Genomic DNA, 25,519 nt, shown 5'->3' on the forward strand with positions numbered 1-25,519 from the left:
CTGATTTGATAAAAATAAAATATCGTCTCTACCGGACCAGAATTTTCGAAAAAAATGATTTGAATTTCTTTTATCTAGAAATCGTGAAAGTCGCCTAAAAATCTCCAAAAAATTCTTCAACATCGATATCGACAAGCTGATTCGAAAAAATAAAGTCTCAGTGGTACAAGACCAAGTTTTCGAAAAATTCAATTTGGAAACTTTTTTTTTAATATTTAAAAATCATGAAAACGGTTAACAAATCCTCAAAAAGTGTTGGGATATCGATCTCGACTAGCTGATTCGAAAGAATAAAGTATCATGGTACCGGAGCAAGATTTTCGCAAAAATCGATTTAAAAACTTTTTTTTTTAATATTTTAGATATTATCGTTAAAACTACCTAAAAATCCTCAAAAAATTCTGGAATTTAATCTAGACGAGCTGATTTGAAGAAATAATGTGTCAATGGTGCCGGACTAAAATTTTAGAAACATTCGATTCGAAAAACTTTTGTAAAAATATTTAAAACGTAAAACATTAATGTGTTCATTAACAGAACACATAACTTTATTCTAAAACAGTGGAAACAGGAAAAAGTAAAAAAAAGTTATAACATTAAACATTAGCGTAAAGTTACAAATATTCAAGTGTCCGGGATTTTTTGTCTGGCAGTATATATAGAAATCGTGAAAATGGTTTAAAAGTCCCCAAAAAATTCTAGGGCATAGATCTAGACAAGCTGATTCCAAAAAATAGAATATCAATGGTACCGGATCAAGATTTTCGAAAAATTCGATTTGAAAATGTTTTTTTTAATATGTATATAGAAATCGTGAAAACGATCTACAAATCCTCAAAAAATTCTGGCGTATCGATCTCGCCTAGCTGATTCGAAAGGATAGAGTGTCATGGTCCGGATCAAGATTTTCGAAACATTCGATATGAAACCTTTTTTTTAATATTTAAAAATCCTCAAAAAAATTCTGGAGTATAAATCTTGACGAGTTGATTAGAAAAAATAGGGTGTCATTTCTACCGGACAAGTATTTTCAAAAAATCGATTTGAATTTTTTTTTATCTGGAAATCTTGAAAGTTGCCTAAAAATCCTCAAAAAATTCTGGGATATCGATCTCGATAAGCTGATACGAAAAAATAAAGTGTCAATGGTACCGGACCAAGATTTTAGAAAAATTCGATTTGAAAATATCTTTTTTTTAATGTCTGGAAATCATGAAAACGGCCTAAATGTCCTCAAAAAAATCTGTGATATAGATCTCAATGAGCTGATTCCAAAAAAATAAAGTGTTAATACTGAAGTATAAATATCGACGAGTTGATTCGAGAAACATAAAGTGTTAATGGTACCGAACAAGGGTTTTCGAAAAATTCTTGAAATTTTGAAGAAAGATCAAAGAATTCATAGAAAATAATATACTCCTGTACTTGTGGCTTATGAATCCACCTTGATTTTTTACTTTTAATATGCGTACCTTTTTTTATAGTAATAACAATAACGCCGGTTCGATTCCGTTGCGTATTCAATCCCCTCGTTGACCTTTTTTCCTTACATTATGACTGGTATTACCTATATTTTTTTAATCTGTAGGGATTATCATAAAAAAATAAATTTCACAAAATCAGATCTTAGAATTTTCAAGCACTGTATATTATGGCTCCAATAAAGCACATACCATTAGTTATCTGGTCATAAAATATTTGCAAGATGGCAAAAATAATCCTAGTGCAATTTTTTTTGGTAAAAAATTTCAAGAAAAGTGGAATAAGTTGACAACGTCGCACCAGAATTTTACAAATAAAATATTCTTATGTAACTTATTTCTTCCGTCTATTCCAAGCTTATTTGCCGTTTAGGCTGTCTGCCTGGAGCCGGTTGAAAACTACTGAACCGATTGTTTTAAAATTTTATATCCACTTTAAAACTATAGTGAAGTTCGCAAGAAAACAACACCTTTAGAGAGCTTTATCTTATTTTGCCCAATTCTTATTAAAAAATATATATAGGAACTCTAGCTACTTAGTCTGACGACTATTCGGCTAATTCGGAAAATGTCAAGATTCTGTTTAAGTACCTCACCGTCGACGTATGTATGTAATTAATACAAATCTCACCAACCCATGCATCAAATTGTTACCTATCCCACATCACCTTCACTCTCCCTAACTTATTTCTCCGCGTTTCACTCCATCTCCAACCCATCTCACTCCGCCGTCCCTCGGTGTCGAAATCGAAATAAACTCGAATTGTCTGTCTGTTTGCAGCATAAACACAACAAACCCGCACACCAGCGGTCCCAGTCTTTGAACCGTGGCGTTCGTGGTCAGTGGGGCTCCAGGGGGCCCGAGTTCAATACCGAAATGTGGTGACAGCGGGGACAGTGCCAGTGCCCAGCGGCGGCGATGGGCAACAAACTCAGCTGTTCGTGCGCACCGCTCATCAGGAAGGCGTACCGATATGAGGACTCGCCGTGGCAGACGTCAAGGCGTCGCGACGGTCATCTACTCAGGTAATCGACGCAGAAATAAACACACACAAAGATTTCATCATCGGATAAGAACTAAACGCTTCCGGCTAGCGTGCTAAATTTACCCAGTTTTTATTTAGTTTCTTACAAATTTTAACAAATGCCACCAATTATCGCAAACAAGCCCCCAATCCGAGAACAAAATTACTCCGTCAAGACTAAACGAACGAGATCACAAAACACGAACATCCCCGATACTTTACCCCAATTATATCGTTCTCGTTTATCAGCACCTTCTTGTATTTTCCGCAACAATCAATACAGACACACCTTATCCGCGGTAATTTATAGCCGCTCGCTCCCATTCATCGTTCGAACGACCCTACTGATTAATCCCGTTTTTGGACAGGCTGTGGGCGGAAGTGTTCCATGTCTCTGCGAGTGGCGCTGGTACAGTAAAATGGCAGCAAGTTAGTGAGGATCTCGTGCCTGTTAACATCACCTGCATTCAGGATTCGCCGGAATGCGTCTTTCACATAACGGCCTACAACTCGCAGGTCGACAAAATCCTGGATGTGCGGCTGGTCCAGCCCGGTAGGGATCACCAATGCAAACCCGTCGCACCCGATCCAAGCAAGACCCAAACAAAAGGTCCTTAAATCCTCAGGAGCGAGGACAATCTAGTACTAGGACTTGAAAGATTCCGGGCTCTTGATGTCCTCGCTTTCTGCGGACTTTTCTAAATAGGGACATCCACTTGGGGCCAAACTCGTTTCTTAAGTCCTGCAGGACTAATAACCAACTTGGTAGCTGCACGGCTAAAGAAGTTGAAGTTTGGCCCAAAGGACTCAATTTGGCTTGATCCTTCTACCTGAAGACTTTTTAAATCCACCTAGTTGTTTCTGATCCCTCTTTGTGCAAGCAAAAGGTCCTTAAATCCTCCAGGAACCAACGTTTGAAAGGTTCCTGGGTCGTTCCAAACCGGGACATCCACTTGGGACCAAACTCGTTACTTAAGTCCTCTAGGGCTAACATGAATGAAGTTGAAGTTTGGCCCCAAGACTCAGATTTGGTTGATCCTTTCCTTGAAGCCTTTTTAATTCCAGGTGGTTGTTTCTGGTCTGATTTAGTCTGTTTGCAGGGACGCGGATAGGCCAGGCCTCCGAGTGCTTCGTCTACTGGAAAGATCCCATGACCAACGACACGTGGGGCTTGAATTTCACCTCGCCCATCGATGCAAAACAGTTCAGAGAATGTTGTGTAAGTATCAAATCTGTCACGAAGGTTAAAACGACCATGCCCACGCCTGTTGCATTGCGGTGTTGTTCATTCGTTCGGTATAAAATTCGCCCACGCTGTACTACAGACAACGCCCACCTGGGAATGAATGGAATTTATTGTGGGCCAGGACTTTTTGTATGCCGACCGATTGTGTCGGGTGTCAATGGAAATTGGACGCGGAAATTATGATAAACTCGTTAAATGGACGGCCGCTGAGTGCTAGCAACACGCAATGCATACATTAATAATTCCGTGTTCAATTATGCAGGAGTTGAATGGGGCTTTATTTTTAAAGGAACTATTTTTATACTATGTGTATAAATAAAGCGTGAATGGAGTTAACGAGTGCAGGGTTGAGGCCCACAAGGATCGACAACCCGGTCCTTGTGGTACCTCGCTGCACTACACCAATCATCCGCCTAATTCTTTTTCTTACATGATAACCAATTAATTTTCGTAATTTCAGTCCATGGTAAGTGGTGCCAGTCAAAATTGCCTAAATAATCTCTCTATCACAAGATTAATTTACCAGTGCACACCCCTAAAACACAGTTCAGACAGATACAATTTGAGAAGGTTTGATCCCGTTCACCCCCGATTCAGATGCCTGCCCATTAAAACCTGCACCGATAAGCCTCCAAAGCAACGGCCTGACCCCAATGAATAAATCAAATCACAAATCTGCATGAATTTGCAATATTCGTACCCTCGTCATCAAATCTGTCCGCGATCGCCGACAAAGATGTTACATGTTGCATGTTCATTCGCACCTCCATGCACTCGATTTTTGAATTTGGCGCCGGATCAGTCCGGCGCCAAGTTCGCGCTCTCACCACCATAATCACCCCAGTAGTATGTCTTATAATGCTTATTAAACGCAGTGTGATTTGTTGCAGTCGCCCTCGTTTAAGTTCTCGCGGAAGGCGTCGTCTTCCTACTCGCTCAAGCTGGAACCGCCGAACAAGCAGAAGTTCAAGACGAAACGAAAGCCTTTGAGCACGCCCGCGTCGCCGAGCCGGGCTCGGGAGCCGCAGTGCACGTGCATGACAGCAGAGCAATACGCAAGACTGAGGGCACAGGACCCACGCTATAGAGGTAACTAGCCCGATTTTGTGTCCCGATACTTACTCAGTTGTTGTAGGATCGTCGACTTTGCCTCGGGCGCAAACGCGCGCCACCGACACGGACGGAAGAACCGACAAAGTCACCGCTGCCACTTCTTCCACTAGTCTATATGATAACGTTGGTGCTACACAAACCGGTTCTACACAAGGTGACGTTTGTGATAAAACTATGCTTGCTATAGGTGCGCTTGTCCGCTGTGCCAAACCCAAGCGTCACTCTTTGCGTTCCAGGTACTAAAGGGACACAAAGAGAGGGGAGCCAGACGCGCCAGATGCGCGACCGCGGGGTGCAGCAGCAGTCGCAGGAGACCAGCACGATGACATCCAACACGGCTACCGGACCAAAGACCGTGACGGCGTCTGTGGGTACCCAGAACAACGTCGGTTCACAGGTCGTTCAGACTGAAACCCAATCGCAGACGCAGACCACGGAGTCGACGAAGACGGAGGGGACCCAAGCCGGGGGGACCCTCCAGATGAACACGAAGACGTCGTCGACGTCCACGCGGCCGCCGCTGCGCGAGAACGCGCACCACGTGCTCACCAACACCAAGTCGGTAGACTACTCGGACATGGACATGCGCGAGATGGACATGCGGAACGCACACCACCACAACCTCCTCAACAACAACATCAGCAGCAGGCGGAACAAGTCGAAGAGCACGGAGGACATGAATAGGGAGAATAGTATGAGTTTGGATAGCAACACGCTGAAGAGGATGCTCAAGCCGATGCCGAGCGCGGAGAGCCCGGTCACGTCGCCCGAGATGGGCAGGCGGAGGTACAACTACTACAATAATCACCACCACAGGCACCCGAACAACAACGGGCGGCACTCGGAGCCGGAATCGGGACACCCGCATCCACGGTCAGCGATGGCGCAGAATTCGAGATTCTCGGGATCTAGGTGGGTAGAGGCATGTCGGTGTGGTGTACGGGTACAAAAAACCGCACGAGCTTGTCAATGAAACTACTAACAGCGAGGTACAACCAGCTTCAATTATAGGTCGTCGCACGAAATCGGGCGCGGGTATCCCGGTCGGGGGTTGTACCTGGAGCTCGAGCGAGGCGCCTGTGGTGACCTGTCGCCGCCTTCCGACAACGTTCTGTTCGATAATCAGTGTTACGCCACCACTCCCAGCTCGAGCAACGGCAACTCGGACCCGGAGCAAGGGGGCCACCACTACGGGAGACCGTCGAGGCACATCCACCACCAGGTACTATTTCGCAAAGCACGAACCCGTCTAAATCTATCTTATCGTAGAACGCCAACAACACCCCGACGCCCGGGTCTCCCACCAGCCGCCTCCTCCTCGAGTACGAAATGCACCTGCGCAACACCCTCGCCAAAGGCATGGACGCCGAAAGCTACAGCCTTCACACCTTCGAAGCTCTCTTAACCCAGAGCATGGAGAACTTAGGTACGACGATAACTTCCGCTACCTTCGCTAATACCCCTATGTTTGCAGAATTCGCCGAAAGCCTCCCCGGCTCAACGCAACGCAGCCCTTACCCTTCCCGAAAACGTGCGTATCGCAGTCCCTTGTCACCCCAGACTAATTGCGAGTTTCAGGACCGTCATCTAGCGCTTCCATGAATAAATCCTCGACGCTTCCTTTGTCGCACCGTTTGGGGACGGCGGCCCGAGAACGAGACCGAGAACGCGACGGCTACTACAGCGACAGAAACGAACTGCTGCGGGAACGAGAGAAAGACAGAGAGCGCGACCGGGGGTACTTGAGCGACCACAACTCGAGGTGGGTTTCGCACCACCGCGCCATCAATCACGCTGATTGGCTTGTAGTTTTAGCTCGAGGTGCGCCTCGTGCATCGGGGAGTCCAGCCGGGCCCAGTGGTTCCGGCACTCCGACGGCTGGAGATCCGGAAGCTCGAACTTCGGCTCGGGGCAGACGCTGCCGCAAGGTCACAAGAGGTCGCCGTGGGACTCGCTGCCCTCGCTCAGGCAGGATAGTAGCCTTAACGATAGCGGCTACAAGAGCAATCGGGCGGACAGCTTCGAACAAAGGTGAGTAGGGACGACGAAAAATTCGATCATGTGGCGTCCCGATTCGAAAACAGTCCCCGGTGAAATTTACGGTATTGTTTATTCGAGATTTGGGCTCCTATTAAGCGTAGAGTTTGAAAAGTAACACCCTCACGGGGTAATTTATCGGGCCGCAGCCGTCATAAATTTCCGGCTTCTCCTCCTCGAAATTCCGGCGGTTGTTTCGCGAACGAAAAACAAGCACTCGCCGTTTCGGATAATTGACTGCTTGTCTTCCGCGTCCATGATAAGAATTTTAAATTCGGGTTGATGTATTTAGGGGTTGCGCGAAGAGGCTTTCGGTGTTTGTTCGATATAACTTGTACAATGTGGCAATTAATTCGTGATTGTGTGAACGTCTCCGGTTGAGGGGATGACAGCAACAATCACACAAGATAAACAGACGAGGGTTGCTTGGTGGCGCGCCCAATTTCGTAAATATGCTTAAATTAACTTCCGACAATTGGGGTGGCGTGGCATAACCGCATTTTCCGGTGTTTGCTTGGGAGGTGGTCTCGCTTCCTGCGTCTGGCCGGGTTTCCGGATTCGTTCCGATAAATCGTCTTAACAAGACTTTACGACACTACTATTCTTCGGGATTTATTCTGTTTTCGAACGACGAGACATGATTTTAACGATATCGGAGTGGAGAGACGGGGTATTAACAGATTTAAAGAGACGCTGGGGTTTCTTGCGGAAATCGCAGAGAGAGATTTCGGGGGAAATTTACTCGCCGGCTCGAAGAAGAGGCTTTGTTGGACGATAATGGGATGGGGGTCGAGTGACCTAAATAGCGCCACGCCCTGCACAAATTGGTCCATTTAGTTCGAACTTGTGTTTTAAAGTTTAGACACGGAATTCTCTCTAGGGGGAAGAAAGTGACCCGAAACGAGACTCTCGCGTGGACAAATAAAAAGTAAAAGTCCCGTGATTAACTCGATCTGCACTACTGGGAACACGGTTAAGTCGAAGTTTTGTTTGCATTTGCTATGACAGAGCAGGCGATAAGTGCGCCCCACTGGGACCTCATAACTCGGCCTGATTGTGCGAAATGATCTCCCGACAAATCTCCCTCGCGTTGTATGCAACCAACTGCACACCAGAGTGTAATAGATTGTCTGACAACTGCTGTATCGATCGCCGCTCCAAAACCCCATTAACTAACATACTGAGCGTCTTCGTAATGGCTCCGGGTTCAATCCCTGATGGGCAATTCCTTTTTTTCAAAGCGAACATTATTACTAAAGGCACGTAACAGATATCCTTGGTCGTTATTAGCGCCATCAGCAACTCGACCCGTTGTTTCGTTAAAATTTCTATCTCGGCGAAAAAATCACACAAAACCTATGATTGATGGAGCATTTCTAGAATCGTTAATATTCCTTGCAGGGGCATGTTCGACCGCCAGGACAGTTTGCGATCGGATTACATGAGTGATAGAGAGTCTTCCAGATATGGAATAGTCCAGCAGGCATCTATCGAGAGCGCCGATTCGAGGTTGTGCTATCTGACGTCGTCAGAGGTAAGTCCTTTGGAATTTCGAGCTTGTCGATGCGGGAAACGCGAAATGGTGGCACGTCCTCGGATCAAATCCTACATTGTGTCATTTTACACGACCTGATCTCCGCACGAACGGAATTTGAATGAGATCGAATTGAATCGATAGCTCGGGGCTAATTCACTTAAAATCACCAGATTGGGGTTCGAAGCTTTAAAGTTTAACGCGTAACTCCAGTTACAACGGTTATTTTTAAATTACATTTGTTTCGTGCGTATCGGGTAATACAAGCGACTACGAACATAAAAACAAGTGAATGAAACAAACAACTCGGGTTCGCTTTTATTGCTTTCAGTTATTTCGTTCGAGGAGGCTCAGCAGGATTTTAATTTCCTGTACTGCACGTGTGCACACTTGCAGCCTTGGCTGCGTCGCAGGATTCATGACAATACGCCCACTACAAACTGAATTTAACGTGTCCAAACAGGTTCAACCGTCTTGCGATTTACGGCCGCACATTTGGCATCAAAAACCGTTTAGATAGCCCACATCCGCCATAAAACCTTATTTCATCCCACCGACTGCGCCAATTCCGCGTTTCCAAGGCCCGTTTGTCAGCTGTTCGCCGCCAGCTGGCTTTTTGTAGTTCGCGCCGCCCCCGCCCCCACTAATTATTTCCAAGGCCGCCGCAGCGCGTCCATCGATCTCCGCGTGGGCGGCCGGAAGCCGGAAAGTCGAGAAAAACTTGGCCCACGGCGCCCTTGACTCACTCATGGGTCCGTGTTCACCTCAGATTGATTCCGCCATACCGGAGGAATTCAGCCCTCCGCTCCGGGCCGGCCTTGCGTTTCCGGGTATCACCGGAGCGTGCGCACTGGCGCGATCCGCGAATGTCATCTTGCAGTAGCCGATAAGCTGTGCCGAAATATGTGCGAAAAATTCACGTGTTTCTGGCGGGGTTTCGTCCGGCGGGGGCGGCGCGGCCCCGAGGCCACCGGAGGCCACCCGGAGGAGTAGAGTGAAGGCTTTTTGGGAAATGACCATTGCGCCCCGTTGTTTCGCTGGTTGTCGAGAGCATGGTGCGCAGGCGCGTTGACTATGTTATCAAATTGGTACGTATTCCGGTTTGGGTAGAATAGTGCACATGGGCGACATGTGGCGGCGGGGATGGGAGATGGGAGTCGGGGCTGCTGGAGTTATTTTAGTAGGATTCCTGCGGCGGGGAATGCGCGATTTTTCCAGAGATGTAATTGGATTCTTGGAGCGGGGAGGGATGCGTTTGTAGGTCGCGCTTGGTTGAAGGTCAGGTTGAGGTACGCCGGAGGGCACGCATTTTTCGGATTTCTTCCGCTTCAGAATTTATAGAATGGCCGCACTTTGTTTATTAGGTATAAAGGGCTATTCATCGCGGAGAAGTTAGTTAATCAAAAGCGGGCTTCTCTTCTGGAAGTTTCAAAGGAAAATGAAAATTTCCTGCTGGGTTTCAGAGTAAAGTCATGGACGGTTAGTTCACCGGAGAGATCAAAATTTAATTTAGTTTCAATTTTGTCATCAATAGACGATTAACACGCGACGTTTAAGAAGTCAAAAAACCTAGGTAATTTGTCAAAATCGTTAGTATTGAAGCAAAACGTAATTAATCACTCACAACGACGTCTTAAGATAAACTGGCTGCAGGAAAATTAACCCTTTTGATAAAGTTGTTTCAAACAGGCGCGCAGGAGTTAGAAAGGCCAAATTACACTGGTCAACAAAATTCAATTTTTTCTCTCTAACTTTGACATAATTGTAATGTTTTCGTTTAATTTGTCTCTGTGTTTGTAATAAAGGGCATAAACCTTACAACTTAGCTCAATTAAAAATAAAAATGCATATTTGATGTTAAAAACAAAAAAGCAGGTAAAACAATTTAATTTTTGTATCTTTAACGGCGAAAAGTGATGTATTAACAAAAGAACAACCATAATTAAGAAAAAAACAACGATTGCAGTTTAAAAAACGAAAAAAAACAAAAGAAACAGCTAAGACCGACGTTTTTTCGGTTGCCTCCTATAGATTTCATTGGAGATCTCTCGCTTGATGGTCCCGCAGTATTCTGCGACCATTTAGGTGTTCCATCGATCTTGGTAACGTTTTTGTATCCACAAAATGCCCAGATGGAAGCGTTCTCTACGTCCGTCACTCACGTCGTCATAATTTTTGGGGAAAAAATCAAGATGGGAATACATAAAATGCACTTTTAAGAATATGTTAATTTCAAATTTTTTATATGATGATAACATGTTTTCTACTTACTAAACGTAGTTTTCTTATTGTTTCCCAAGAAGTTTGTAGCAATTTGATCACAAAAAAATTCACCTTATAGAAAGTTTCCTATTACTTAATAGTACGATTTTTGTATTTTTCAAAGGATAATATTGAAGATTACTTTTAAATGAGAGCTAAGTTTGGGTTTAGCCGTTTATAATATCATTTAAAATTGTTAATTAAATAATAATTGGCTGCTATAATAAAAGTTAGAGCTTAGCTGTTGACCAGTGTTATAGATAAATGAAACGCTACCGTTGTCGACGATTTCAACATACTACCAAACTATTCGCTCCAAATTAGATTAAGATTCCAGTCTGGCATGAAATAGAACGTGAAGAACACAAAGCGATTCCTGATGACATACTTATTTAGTGCAAACAAGTCGAAACAAAATTAACAAGCAGTGACTCCGCTTGCTGATGGTAGTTGAAACGTATAGTTAATGAGAAATTTCTTACTTATAAATAGCTGCACTTAGAAGCTTTCGTTCCATTTTAATACACTCTGTATACTATACACATTTTAATTGAGACTTTAGAAATGATTTAATTGCAAAAGTTAAAATAGTGCCGATATAATTAAGAAAACTTTACCTAATTTTGGCACCGACAGTCGCTTTTTGGTGGATTGAAATTTTCGTCTGAGAAACTTTTTTTTGCTGGAATGAGAATATTAAATTTCCGTTCGATATCTAAAAACGAGTTATAAATAAAATCCAGTTTATGTTTGACAGACTTGACGTACTTTAAATTTCTTGGCAAAACTGGTGGAGGCGCCAGGATAATAAGTAATTAAAAAACTTATTTCGAGCATATTTAAAAAACTCCCACAGTGAATGACATGTTTTGGGCAGAAACGACGCATTTCGTTAAATTTCTTGATGAATAAAATAATACATTAAACATTTTAAATAACAATATTAACTATTGACAAAATTTCATATAAAATAATAATATTCATGTTGCATAAAAAATGACCCTTTGGTTTCAAGTTAATTATTTGAAATTTCGTTCGTTCGAACGACATATTTTTCTACAGGATAAGGAACTCCACAGAGAAATAGAAAAAAACGTCCGCTATTTAGCAAATTAAATAAAATTGATGGGCTGGCGAAAGAACAAAACTAAACACATAACTTCTGGACTTTAATATTTATGTCTTTTTTAACTACACTTGAATTAATTATTTCAAGTGAAATAATAGAAATTAGTTAACTTAATAGCCGTAAAAAAAACTTTAGAGACAATAAAAGTTTGTTTTTTGGATGAAACCATTTGTTTTTAAACACATAGTCTTGTACATTAAGTCTCTGGCGTAAATTAAAGGCAAAGCCGAAAGTTACAAATGGTCCCGAGGCGTAGCCGAGGGTTAATAAATACCCGCAGCTCACGAGTTTCACCACTAATGAAGTTTTTCGAGCCATTTGATCAAATTTAGTTTGGTTTAAAAATGGTGGAGGCGCCGAACAATAACTAATTTTCAATAAAAATATCTATTTCGAAAATTGACCTTTAGGTCGTGGTCCTGTAAATGTAGTCTGCAGAACTCTGCCAAAGTTTCAACTCTTGTTTTAAAGTGTTTAATATATTTTTTGATTATTTAATTCAAAAAATTTTAAGGAACTCAAAACTTAACCATAACATATTTTAATTGAAGTTTCGATTGTTCAAATAACAGATTCATCTACGTCTGAGCAGCTCCACAGATATAGAAAAAAAGGCCAAGATCCAAAGCAACTTAAGTAAAATTGATGCGCTCGCGAAAGAACAAAACTAAACTCATAAATTCTAGACTTTAATATTTATCTCTGCTTTAAGTACACACTCGAATTAATTATTTCAGGTGAAATAATAGAATTTAGTTGTTTTGATTCCTTTTAAAAGAACTTTTGAAAAAGTTTGTTTTTAGATGAAACTATTTGTTTTTTAAACACAAAGTTTTGTACATTAGATTTCTGGCATAAATTGAAGACAAATGCGAGGTAAAGCCAAAAGTTACAATATCGGCCCGAGGCGGAGCCGAGGGTTGCAACCTACTCACAGCTCACCAGCCTCACCACTCATAAAGTTTTCGCGTTTTATGAAACAATATTTCGACTACGAATATATTTATGAAACTTCCACATTGAATAACATTTAAATTTTCTTAATACACCTATGAATAAAATAACACGTTCAGCATTTTTGAGTTGGGTTTTTACTCTAAAAAATTTTATGATCAACATTTTTGCAAGGACACGTATATCAACTTGTATTGGTGCACTGCAATACCAAAAGTAACAGTATTGTACTCCCAAAATTTTCTGGGAAAATGGAGTGAGCCGTCCTAATTTAACAATAAAATAAATTGACACATTCAGGCATTTTTTTGAGCCACCTGTATAAACCAATCTAAAAGATATGAATGCGATGATAAACCACAAGTAAAAACTCATCACATTTTGCACTTTTCGGGTAGATTTAGCAATTTAACTCGCTGCTATGGAAATTTGCAATTTAACACCTTTAAACTTCACAAGTTTGTACAAGATAAAAGGGGCAAAATCAGTTTTATCGTAACAATTACTAGGCCCGCCCACCCGCCCCCTATTTTCCCAGAGTATATGTGATTTGCCGAAATAAGTCTTATCTTGCTAAGTAGTAGCCCCGCCCACCCACCCTTTAGTTTCTTAAAGGGTATGTCATCTGCCAAAATCAGTCTTAACTTACCAAATCCTAGCCCCGCCCACCCACCCCCTATTTTCTCAAGGGATTTGTCTATTGCTAAAATAAGACATATGTTAGCAAGTACTAGCTCCACCCACCCGCCCTTTATTTTCTCAGAGGTTACTACTTGCTAAGATAAGTCTTACTTTGGCAAATCACATATCCTCTGAGAAATTAAGGGCGGGTGGGCGCGGCTAGTACTTGCTCAGATAAAACTGATTTTGGCAGATGCCATGCCCTCTGAGAAAATAGGGACGGGTGGGCGGGGCTAGTACTAGCTAAGATAAAACTGATTTTGGCAGATGCCATACCCTCTGAGAAAATAAAGGGGCTAGTACTTGCAAAGGTAAAACTTAGTTCGGCAAATGATATAAACTCTGAGAAAATAGGGGGCGGGTGGGCGGGGCCAGCACTTGATAAGATAAGACTGATTTTGCCCCATTAAAATTGTAAAAACTTCTTAAATTTCAAACGTTTTAAATTGCATATTTCCATAGAAACTAGTTAAATTCCTAAACCTGATTGGATATTTATTTTTTAACAACTCAGTCACTAATTTTTCTGAGACACCCTGTAATAAGCAAATTTAAAAAATATTAATTATGTACTAAAAATAACTCACAAGTATCATCACATTTTGCACATTTAAGATAATATATATTCAGCAATATTTTGAGGTGACGCCATCCATTTTTGGGGGGGGGGGGGGGGGTGAGCAAATATCAAAAATTTACCATGGTTATGAAAACTTTCAAGCATCTCCAAGATTTCAAGGGATTCGGTTTTTCAGTTGCTAATTAAATCAATAAAATAAATCGACACATTCAGGCATTTTTTTGAGCCACCTGTATAACTAAATCTAAAAAATATGAATGCAATGATAAATCATAAGAAAAAACTCATCACATTTTGCACATTTTGGGTAGATTTAGGAATTCAACTCGCTGCTATGGAAATTCGCAATTTAACACCTTTAAATTTCATAAGTTTTTACAAGATTAATAGGGGCAAAATCAGTTTAATCGTAAGAAATACTAGGCCCGCCCACCCGCCCCCTATTCTCCCAGAGTATATGTGATTTGCCGAAATAAGTTTTATCTTGGTAAGTACTAGCCCCGCCCACCCACCCTTTAGTTTCTTAAAGAGTATGTCATCTGCCAAAATCAGTCTTACCTTACCAAATACTAGCCCCGCCCACCAACCCCCTATTTTCTCAAGGGATTTGTCAATTGCTAAAATAAGACATATGTTAGCAAGTACTAGCCCCACCCACCCGCCCTTTATTTTCTCAGAGAGTAGTACTTGCTAAGATAAGTCTTACTTTGGCAAATGACATATCCTTTGAGAAATTAAGGGCGGGAGGGCGGGGCTAGTACTTGCTAAGATACTTCTGATTTTGGCAGATGCCATACCCTCTGAGAAAATACAGGGGCTAGTACTTGCAAAGGTAAAACTTATTTTGGCAAATGACATGAACTCTGAGAAAATAGGAGGCGGGTGGGCGGGGCTAGCACTTGCTAAGATAAGGCTGATTTTAATTTAACTCATTACTATGGAAATTTGCAATTTAACACCTTTAAATTTCACAACTTTTACAAGATTAATAGGACCAAAATCTGTTTTATTGTAACAAATACTAGGCCCGCCCACCCGCCCTCTATTTTTCCAGAGGATATATCGTCTGCAAAAATTAATCTTATCAAAGCAAGTACAAGCCCTGCCCACCCACCCTTTACTTTCATTTATGTCTTTTGCCAAAATCAGTCCTAACTAACCAATTACTAGACCCGCCCACCCGTCCCCTATCTTTTCATAGGATATGTTATCTGCCAAAATAAGACCTGTGTTAGCAAGCAATACCCCCCCAACCCGCTCTTTATTTCCTCAGAGGGTAGTAATCGCTAAGATAAGTCTTATTTTGGCAAATGACATATCTTCTGAGAAATTAAGGGCGGGTGGGCGGGGCTAGTACTTGCTCTGATAAGACTGATTTTTGCAGACGCCATACTCTCTGAGAAAATAAGGGCGGGTGGGCGGGGCTAGTACTTACTCTGATAAGACTAAGTTTTGCAGACACCATACCCTCTGAGAAAATAGGAGGAGAGTGGGTGGGGCTAGCACTTGCTAAGATAAGACTGATTTTAATTTAACTCGTCACTATGGCAATTTGCAATTTAACAACTTTAAATTTCACAACTTTTACAAGATTAATAGGGGCAAAATCAGTTTTATCGTAACAATTACTAGGAACGCCCACCTGCCCCCTATTTTTCCAGAGGATATGTCATTTGCCGAAATTAGTCTTATCTTAGCAAGTACAAGCCCTGCCCACCCACTCTTTACTTTTATTTATGTCATTTGCAAAATCAGTCCTAATTTACCAATTACAAGCCCCGCCCACCCGCCCTCGATTTTTTCAGGGGATATGTCATCTGCTAAAATAAGACTTGTGTTAGCAAGTAATACCCCCCCAACCCGCGCTTTATTTTCTCAGAGGGTAGTACTCGCTAAGATAAGTCTTATTTTAGCAAATGACATATCTTCTGAGAAATTAAGGGCGGGTGGGCGGGGCTAGTACTTGCTCTGATAAGACTGATTTTTGCAGACGCCATACCCTCTGAGAAAATAGGGGTGGGTGGGCGGGGCTAGCTCTTGCTAAGTTGAGACTGATTTTGCCTGCATTAAACTTGTAAAAACTAGTAACTTAGTTAAAAGGTGTTAAATTGCATATTTCCATAGAAACCAGTTAAATTCCTAAATCTGATATTTATTTTTAACAACTCAGTCACTAATTTTTCTGAGACACCCTGTATAACAAATTTAAAAAATATTAATTATGTATTAAAAATAACTTACAAATATCATCACTTTTTTCACATTTAAGTTAAGATATATTCAGCAATATTTTGAGGTAACGTCATCAATTTTTTAGGGGGGATGAGCAAATACATTTTGATCAAAAATTTACCATGCTTATGATAACTTTAAAACATCTCCAAGATTTCAAAGGATTCGGTTTTTCAGTTCCTAATTAAATCAAAAAAATAAATTGACACATTCATTAATTTTTTTGAGCCACCTTTACAAACAAATCTAAAAAATATGAATGCGATGACAAATCACGAGTAAAAATTCTTCACATTTTCTACATTTCGGGTAGATTTAGGAATTTAACTCGCTACTATGGAAATTTGCTATTTAACACCTTCAAGTTTCAGAAGTTTTTACAAAATTCATAGGGGCAAAATCAGTTTTTTCTTAACAAATACTAGGCGCGCCCACCCGCCTTCTATTTTCCCAGAGGATGTCATTTGCCAAAATCAGTCTTATCTTAGCAAGTACTAGACCCGCCCACCCACCCCTATTTTCTTAGGGGATATGTCATCTGCCAAAATAAGACTACTTAGCAAGTACTAGCCCCGCCCACCCGCCCTTTATTTTTTCAGAGGGTAGTACTTGCTAAGATAAGTCTTATTTTGGCAAATGCCATACCCTCTGAGAAAATAAGGGCTAGTATTTGCTCAGATAAGACTGATTTATGCAGACGCCATATCCTCTGAGAAAATAGGGGCGGGTGGGCGGGGCTAGCACTTGCTCAGATAAGACTGATTTATGCAGACACAATATCCTCTGAGAAAATGGGGGCGGGTGGGCGGGGCTAGCACTTGCTAAGATAAGACTGATTTTGCCTCCATTAAACTTGTAAAAACTTCTTAAATTTAAAAAGTGTTAAATTGCATATTTCCATAGAAACTGGTTAAATTCCTAAATCTGATTGGATCTTTATTTTTTAACAACACAATCACTAATTCTTCTGAGACATCCTGTATAAGCAAATTTAAAAAATATTAATTATGCATTAAAAATAACTCACAAGTATCATCACATTTTGCACATTTAAAATAAGATTTATTCAGCAATATTTTGAGGTAACGTCACCAATTAGGGGGGATGAGCAAATACATTTTGATCAAAAATTTACCATGCTCATGACACCTTTAAAACATCTCCAAGATTTAAAAGGATTCGGTTTTTCAGGGTTTGATTAAATCAATAAAATAAATTGACACATTGATTAATTTTTTTGGCCACCTGTATAAACAAATCAAAAAAATGTGAATGCGATGATGAATCACAGGTAAAAACTCTAAAAACTCATCACACGAGTAGATTTAGGAATTTAATTCCCTACCATGCAAATTTGCAATTTACCACCTTTAAGTTTCACAAGTTTTTACAAAATTAATAGGAGCAAAATCAGTTTTTTCTTAACAAATACTAGGCCCGCCCACCCGCCCCCTATTATACCAAAGGATATGTCATTTGCCAAAATCAGTCTTATCTTGGCAAGTGCTAGCCCCGCCCACCCACCCCTAGTTTCTCAGGGGATATGTCATCTGCCACAATAAGACTTGTGTTAGCAAGAAATAGCCCCACCCACTCGCTTTTTATTTTCTCAGAAGGTTGTATCGGCTAAGGTAAGTCTTATTTTGGCAAATGAGAAAATGAGAAAATAGGGGCGGGTGGGCGGTCCTAGTACTTACTCAGATAAGACTGATTATGGCTCTTACAAACTTGTAAAAACTTCTTAAATTTATGGTTTTAAATTGTGCTAAATTGCATATTTCCCTAGTTAAATTTCTAAAACTGATTGGATATTTATTTCGTAACTACTCAGTTATAGATTTTTCTGAGACACCCTGTATAAGCAAATTTACAATATATTAATTATATATTAAAAATAGATCACAACTAGAGTTTTATCATATTTTACACATTTAACTATAAAATATCTCCAAGATTTCAAGGGATTCGGTTTTTCAGTTCCTGATTAAATCAATAAAATAGATCGACACATTCAGTAATTTTTTTGAGCCACCTGTATAACCAAGTCTAAAAAATATAAATGCGATGATAAATCACAAGAAAAAAGTCATCACATTTTGTATATTTCGGGTAGATTTAGGAATTTAACTCGCTACTATAGACATTTGCAATTAACACCTTTAAATTTCACAAGTTTTTACAAGATTAATAGGGGTAAAATCAATTTTATCCTAACAAATACTAAATATGCCCAGAGGATATGTCATTTGCCGAAATAAGTCTTGCCTTAGCAAGTACTAGCCCCGCCCAACCAACCTTACTTTCTTAAAAGGCAAGTGATTTGCCGAAATCACTCTTATCTTACCAAGTACTAGCCCCACCCACCAGCTCCTTTTTTTTTCTCAGAGCGTAGTACTTGCTAAGATAAGTCTTTTGGCAAATGATATAATATGCACCGAGAAAATAGGGGTGGGTGGGCGGGGCTAGTATTTGCTCAGATAAGACTGATTTTGGCAAACGTCATACCCTCTGAAACAATAGAAGGCCTAGTACTTGCGAAGGTAAAACTTGTTTTGGCAAATGACATAATCTCTGAGAAAATATGGGGTGGGTGGGCGGGGCTAACACTTGCTAAGTTAGGACTGATTTGCCCCTATTAAGCTTGTAAAATGTTCTCAAATTTAGAAGGTGTTAAATTGCATATTTCCCTGGTAACTAGTTAAATTCCTAAATCTGATTGGATATTTATTTTTTAACAACTCAGTCATTAATTTTTCTGAGACACCCTGTTTCCTGTATAAGCAAATTTAAAAAATATTAATTATACATTAAAAATAAATCACAATCTAGATAAGATTTTTCCGGCAAAATTTTGAGGTGACGTCATCAATTTTTTGGAGGGGACAAGCAAATATATTTTGATTAAAGTAGGAGTTTTAAAAGTCGTTATTGTGAGATTTCTTGCAGCGAAAAAATGTTCGACACCAAACCCATTTATAAAACGACACCTAAACACCGAACAACATCGTGATAGCGCTTTCTCATAAAGTGCATCCAGACGCAAATTACCGCCGCCTTTTGACAGCGCCTCTCTAAAAAACATCCGTCCCATTTCCACCTTCCCCCGCCGCACTCAACAAGTAAATTACGCCCCCGCCCGCCGCCATTCGTACATGCCACCCCATTACTCCCCGCCAGATAACGCCAAATTAGCCTTTTTCTCGTTCCTTTGTCTCGCTCACCCACACCTCGTCCCCAGAAATTGAACTCAATCTCCGATAACCTCGTTACTTGTTGAATTGCGCAGCCCCATTTTTACGAGCCGGTTTATAATCTCAATCATGATAATTGGCCGAGTCGTGCGTCACAGCAACTCTTCCGTCTAATCCTCTTATCCCGTTGGATGTTTAATTTCTTAAGTGGTTAATTAAAAACGTACACTTGCATAAGTTTAATCAAACCCAGGCGGGTGTACTTAGGATCGTTCCGCTTCGCTTTAATGGAACACGAGTGCATCTCCGTGTGAATATTATAAGGAGCGCTGAACAGTCGCAGAAACGGGAAGCGTTTAAGGGATGGGTTGCAACGCGTATTCGGGGTGCATAGAGTTCGGGATAATCGATAGTGCGAAATTAAAAGTGGTGGATGCGCCGGGAGAGGTGAGTGCGAGAAACAATATGTTACGATGAAGTTGGCCCTCGAATATATATTTTTTAAATTAATTAGTTCGTGGCCTGCTTAACTGATTGAATTTTAATTCTACGGTGCTTTATTTCGTGGTCTGTGTATTTCTGTTTGCTCTTCTGTGCCTTTTGTTATTAATTTCGCCGCTGAAACTGTTTTATTATGCAGTTCGTCTCGGAACTAATGAAAAGTTTTATTACAACTCGGGCAAACATTTAAGCTTTCCCGTACAGAGTATAATTACTAATCTCTAAATATTTCCCTCTGGAAAATGAAAATAGTGGACCTATATTGTCTTCAAGTACTATGTATTAACGTTTTATTGCACGATGAAAATTTTCCGTTATATCATAGCGGTTAGTGTTTACATTTTCTAGCTGATTATAATTCAAAACACCCGCATGCAGGCCTGCATACATTGATAATAATTCCTAGATTTAATATGCAAATCTGCGACCCCGTAACGGTTTTCCACGTATATATATCAAGCTCGTCGCTTGCGTTATACGATCCAATAAACAAAAAAATTTTTAATTCATCAATCACCACTTTATTACATTTCAATATTACGACTTACACCCCCCAATTCGGGTTTTTGATTCCTTTGTTTGCTTTTGATTCTCTTTCGTTATGAGTTTTTGAAGTCTCCTCTCCCCGAGCGATACGTTATCCTCTGCTCATTGAGTTGTTTTCGGACGTCAATCCAGATTTTCAAATCGAACGCAGATGAACTCTCTGAATTCGAATTTCCTTTTTGATTTCATCTCCAACTATGCCGCCGATGCCATCAGTTGATAAGCCGTCTGCAGTTTATTTTTTCTTAAATCGGTGTCTTTGATAAGGTTAAGAGCTAGACTGTTCTCGTTTAAGTTTAACTTGTGGAGCGGTTCTGCTCTTTTTCTGTAATCAAAGGTTGTTTGCTATGGCGTGTCTCAGACAGAATGCGCTCATTGTGAGGGAAAGTTTCGTAATTTTGCATTTAGCGCTGGTATTAGCAGCAGGATATGTGGAGTAATTAGAAGGAACTCGGGTTGTGTTAAATGTACGTTGTGGGGGATGGTTGAACTAACTAACCGCAGGAGAAAGCAAGAAATGGTTTGAATTTGGTTTAAATTGTGTGATTTTATGTTGTAGGGTAACAATTTTTGTCTTAATTAAATTTTCTTGCTTTTTGAGACTGTGATAAACAACGACGGACAATTAATATGTGATCCGTACGAGCTTAAATTTTTGTAAAATATGGTGGAGGCGCCGGGTTAACAAATAATTTTTAAATATTTGTTTCGAGAATTTGTTGGAATTTGTTGAAACCAAGAAGACCGATATTGAAGTCAGTATTAATAACAATTTTGTGTCATGACTTCGTCGACTTAATTTTGAAGAAATGTGAACAAAAGTACATTTGAACAAGATTCGATTTCTGTTAAAAGTGATGGAGGTGCCGAGTTAACAAATAATTTTTTCAATATTTGTTTCAAGAATTTGTTAGAAATTTCCGTATGAACGAATATATTTTAAGACACATTATTAATTCGTTTAAATATGATGATATGTGAATAAAACAGTCCAACAGACGCAGATTTGAACCCAGGAAGATTATCCATTGTCGAAATAAATTTACTAAGTTAATCATGTTAAGCAAAAATGAAGAATCTCCATTAATAGGAGAAAAATTGACAAAACGAAGATAGAGTAGCGACACTGAGAAAATTTCGTTCAAGAATATATATTTTTTAATAAATTTAAAGGATTTTGATTTTGATATAAAAATGGTGGAGGCGCCGGGATAATAAGTTTTTTAACAAAATGTATTTCAGATGTATTTAAGAAACTTCTACCAAAAATAACATATTTTGGACGAAATTGGGTCATTTTTAAAATTTCTTGATATCTAAATAAAATACGAACACCGATATTGAAGTCAGCAAAAATAACAATATTTTGTAATGACTTCTTCGAGTTAAATTTTATACGTGGGATATTTTCTTGCATTATTCGGAGAAATACGAAGAAAAGTACATTTGAACAAGATTTGATTTCTGTTAAAAATGGAGGAAGTGCCGAGTTAACAAATAATTTTTTAAATATTTGTTTCAAGAATTTGTTATAAATTTCCGTATGAACGAATTTATTTTAAGACACATTATTAATTCCTTTAAATATGTTGATGTGTGAATAAAACAGTCCAACGGACACCGATTTGAACCCAGGAAGATTATCCATTGTACAAATAAATTTACTAAGTTAATCATGTTACGCAAAAATGAAGATTCTCCATTAATAGGAGAAAAATTGACAAAATGAAGATAGAGTAGTGATACTGAGAAAACTTCGTTCAAGAATTTATATTTTTTAATAAATTTAAAGGATTTTGATTTTCTATAAAAAAGGTGGAGGCGCCGGGATAATAAGTTTTCTAACAAAATGTATTTCAGATGTATTTAGGAAACTTTTACCAAAAATAACATATTTTGGAGGAAATTGGGTCATTTTTAAAATTTCTTGATGTCTAATTAAAATAAGTACACCGATATTGAAGTCAGTAAAATAACAATATTTTGTAATGACTTCTTCGAGTTAAATTTTATACGTCGGCATATTTTCCTCCATTATTCGGAGAAATACGAAGAAAAGTGCATTTGAACAAGATTTGATTTGTGTTAAAAATGGTGGAGGTCCCGAGTTAACAAATAATTTTTTAAATATTTGTTTCAAGAATTTGTTAGAAATTTCCGTATGAACGAATATATTTTAAGACACATTACTAATTCCTTTAAATATGTTGATGTGTGAATACAACAGTCCAACAGACACCGATTTGAACCCAGGAAGATTGTCCATTGTCGAAATAAATTTACTAAGTTAATCATATTACGCAAAAATGAAGATTCTCGATTGATAGGAGAAAAATTGACAAAATGAAGATAGAATAGCGATACTGAGAAAAATTCGTTCAAGAATATATATTTTTTAATACATTTAAAGGATTTTGATTTTTCTATCAAAATGGTGGAGGCGCCGGGATAATAAGTTTTTTAACAAAATGTATTTCAGATGTATTTAATAAACTTCTACCAAAAATAACATATTTTGGAGGAAATTGGGTCATTTTTAAAATTTCTTGATTTCTAAATAAAATAAGAACACCGATATTGAAATCAGTAAAAATAACAATATTTTGTAATGACTTCTTCGAGTTAAATTTTATACGTGGACATATTTTCCTCCATTATTCGGAGAAATACGAAGAAAAGCGTTTGAACAAGATTTGATTTCTGTTAAAAATGGTGGAGGTGCCAAGTTAACAAATAATTTTTTTAATGTTTGTTTCAAGAATTTGTTAGAAATTTCCGTATGCACGAGTATATTTTAAGACACATTATTAATTCCTTTAAATATGTTGATGTGTGAATAAAACAGTCCTATAGACACCGATTTGAACCCAGGAAGATTGTCTGTTGTCGAAATAAATTTACCAAGTTAATCATGTTACGCAAAAATGAAGATTCTCCATTAATATGAGAAAAATTGACAAAATGAAGATAGAATAGCGATACTGAGAAAAATTCGTTCAAGAATATACATTTTTTAATAAATTTAAAGGATTTTGATTTTTCTATAAAAATGGTAGAGGCGCCGGTATAATAAGTTTTTTAACAAAATGTATTTCAGATGTATTTAATAAACTTCTACCAAAAATAACATATTTTGGAGGAAATTGGGTCATTTATAAAATTTCTTGATATCTAAATAAAATAAGAACACCGATATTGAAGTCAGTAAAAATAACAATATTTTGTAATGACTTCTTCAAGTTAAATTTTATACGTGGGCATATTTTCCTCCATTATTCGGAGAAATACGAAGAAAAGTACATTTGAACAAGACTTGATTTGTGTTAAAAATGGTGGAGGTGCCAAGTTAACAAATAATTTTTTAAATGTTTGTTTCAAGAATTTGTTAGAAATTTGCGTATGAACGAATATATTTTAAGACACATTACTAGTTCCTTTAAATATGTTGATGTGTAAATAAAACAGTCCAACAGACACCGCTTTGAACTCAAGAAGATGGTCCATTGTCCAAATAAATTTACTAAGTTAATCATGTTACGCAAAATTGAAGATTCTCCATTAATAGGAGAAAAATTGACAAAATGAAGATAGAGCAGTGATACTGAGAAAATTTCATTCAAGAATATATAGTTTTTAATAAATGCAAAGGATTTTGATTTTTATATAAAAATGGTGGAGGCGCCGGAATAATAAGTTTTTTAACAAAATGTTTTTCAGATGTATTTAAGAAACTTCTAGCAAAAATAACATATTTTGGAGGAAATTGGGTCATTTTTAAAATTTCTTGATATCTAAATAAAATAAGAACACCGATATTGAAATCAGTAAAAATAACAATATTTTGTAATGACTTCTTCGAGTTAAATTTTACACGTGGACATATTTTCCTCCATTATTCGGAGAAATACGAAGAAAAGTACGTTTGAACAAGATTTGATTTCTGTTAAAAATGGTGGAGGTGCCAAGTTAACAAATAATTTTTTTAATGTTTGCTTCAAGAATTTGTTAGAAATTTCCGTATGCACGAGTATATTTTAAGACACATTATTAATTCCTTTAAATATGTTGATGTGTGAATAAAACAGTCCTGTAGACACCGATTTGAACCCATCAGGAAGATTGTCCGTTGTCGAAATAAATTTACCAAGTTAATCATGTTACGCAAAAATGAAGATTCTCCATTAAAATGAGATAACTTGACAAAATGAAGATAGAATAGGGATACTGAGAAAAATTCGTTCAAGAATATACATTTTTTAATAAATTTAAAGGATTTTGATTTTTCTATAAAAATGGTGGAGGCGCCGGGATAATAAGTTTTTTAACAAAATGTATTTCAGATGTATTTAAGAAACTTCTACCAAAAATAACATATTTTGGAGGGAATTGGGTCATTTATAAAATTTCTTGATATCTAAATAAAATAAGAACACCGATATTGAAGTCAGTAAAAATAACAATATTTTGTAATGACTTCTTCAAGTTAAATTTTATACGTGGGCATATTTTCCTCCATTATTCAGAGAAATACGAAGAAAAGTGCATTTGAACAAGATTTAATTTCTGTTAAAAATTGTGGATGTGCCGAGTTAACAAATAATTTTTTAAATATTTGTTTCAAGAATTTGTTAAAAATTTCCGTATGAACGAATATATTTTCAGACACATTATTAGTTTCTTTAAAAATGTTGATATGTGAATAAAAGAGTCCAACAGACACAGATTTGAACCCAGGAAAATTATCCATTGTCGAAATAAATTTACGAAGTTAATCATGTTACGCAAAAATGAAGATTCTCCATTAATAGGAGAAAAATTGAGAAAATGAAGATAGAACAGCGATACCAAGAAAACTTCGTTCAAAAATATATATTTTTTAATAAATTTAAAGGATTTTGATTTTTCTATAAAAATGGTGGAGGCGCCGGGATAATAAGTTTTTTTAACAAAATGTATTTCAGATGAATTTAAGAAACTTTTACCAAAAAGAACATATTTTGGAGGAAA

At 38.5% G+C, this 25,519-nt stretch overlaps 1 protein-coding gene across 10 annotated transcripts in view; it reads left to right on the top strand.

Annotated features, from left to right (window-relative positions):
• Sif (still life) overlaps positions 1–25,519 on the top strand; it is a 253,253-nt gene that overhangs the window by 29,325 nt on the left and 198,409 nt on the right. For 3 of the 10 annotated variants that reach the window (XM_064066373.1, XM_064066370.1, XM_064066372.1), the window contains 12 exons: positions 2,263–2,507; positions 2,875–3,059; positions 3,607–3,725; positions 4,628–4,841; positions 4,888–5,052; positions 5,102–5,777; positions 5,865–6,087; positions 6,135–6,291; positions 6,340–6,396; positions 6,444–6,627; positions 6,675–6,896; positions 8,304–8,436. In XM_064066373.1, coding sequence (XP_063922443.1) covers positions 2,401–2,507; positions 2,875–3,059; positions 3,607–3,725; positions 4,628–4,841; positions 4,888–5,052; positions 5,102–5,777; positions 5,865–6,087; positions 6,135–6,291; positions 6,340–6,396; positions 6,444–6,627; positions 6,675–6,896; positions 8,304–8,436 — 2,442 coding nt within the window. In that variant the 5' untranslated portion in view covers positions 2,263–2,400. Of the gene's footprint in view, positions 1–2,262; positions 2,508–2,874; positions 3,117–3,606; positions 3,726–4,627; positions 4,842–4,887; positions 5,053–5,101; positions 5,778–5,864; positions 6,088–6,134; positions 6,292–6,339; positions 6,397–6,443; positions 6,628–6,674; positions 6,897–8,303; positions 8,437–9,304; positions 9,525–25,519 lie in introns of those variants that run through there. The other 7 variants (XM_064066374.1, XM_064066375.1, XM_064066376.1 and 4 more) reach the window with 6 other exon arrangements.

This window comes from Zophobas morio, unplaced genomic scaffold (assembly GCF_036711695.1).
Source record: "Zophobas morio isolate AGI-343-1 ecotype UQ-CSIRO unplaced genomic scaffold, CSIRO_AGI_Zmor_V1 ptg000028l, whole genome shotgun sequence".
In the NCBI taxonomy this organism is placed as follows: domain Eukaryota; kingdom Metazoa; phylum Arthropoda; class Insecta; order Coleoptera; family Tenebrionidae; genus Zophobas; species Zophobas morio.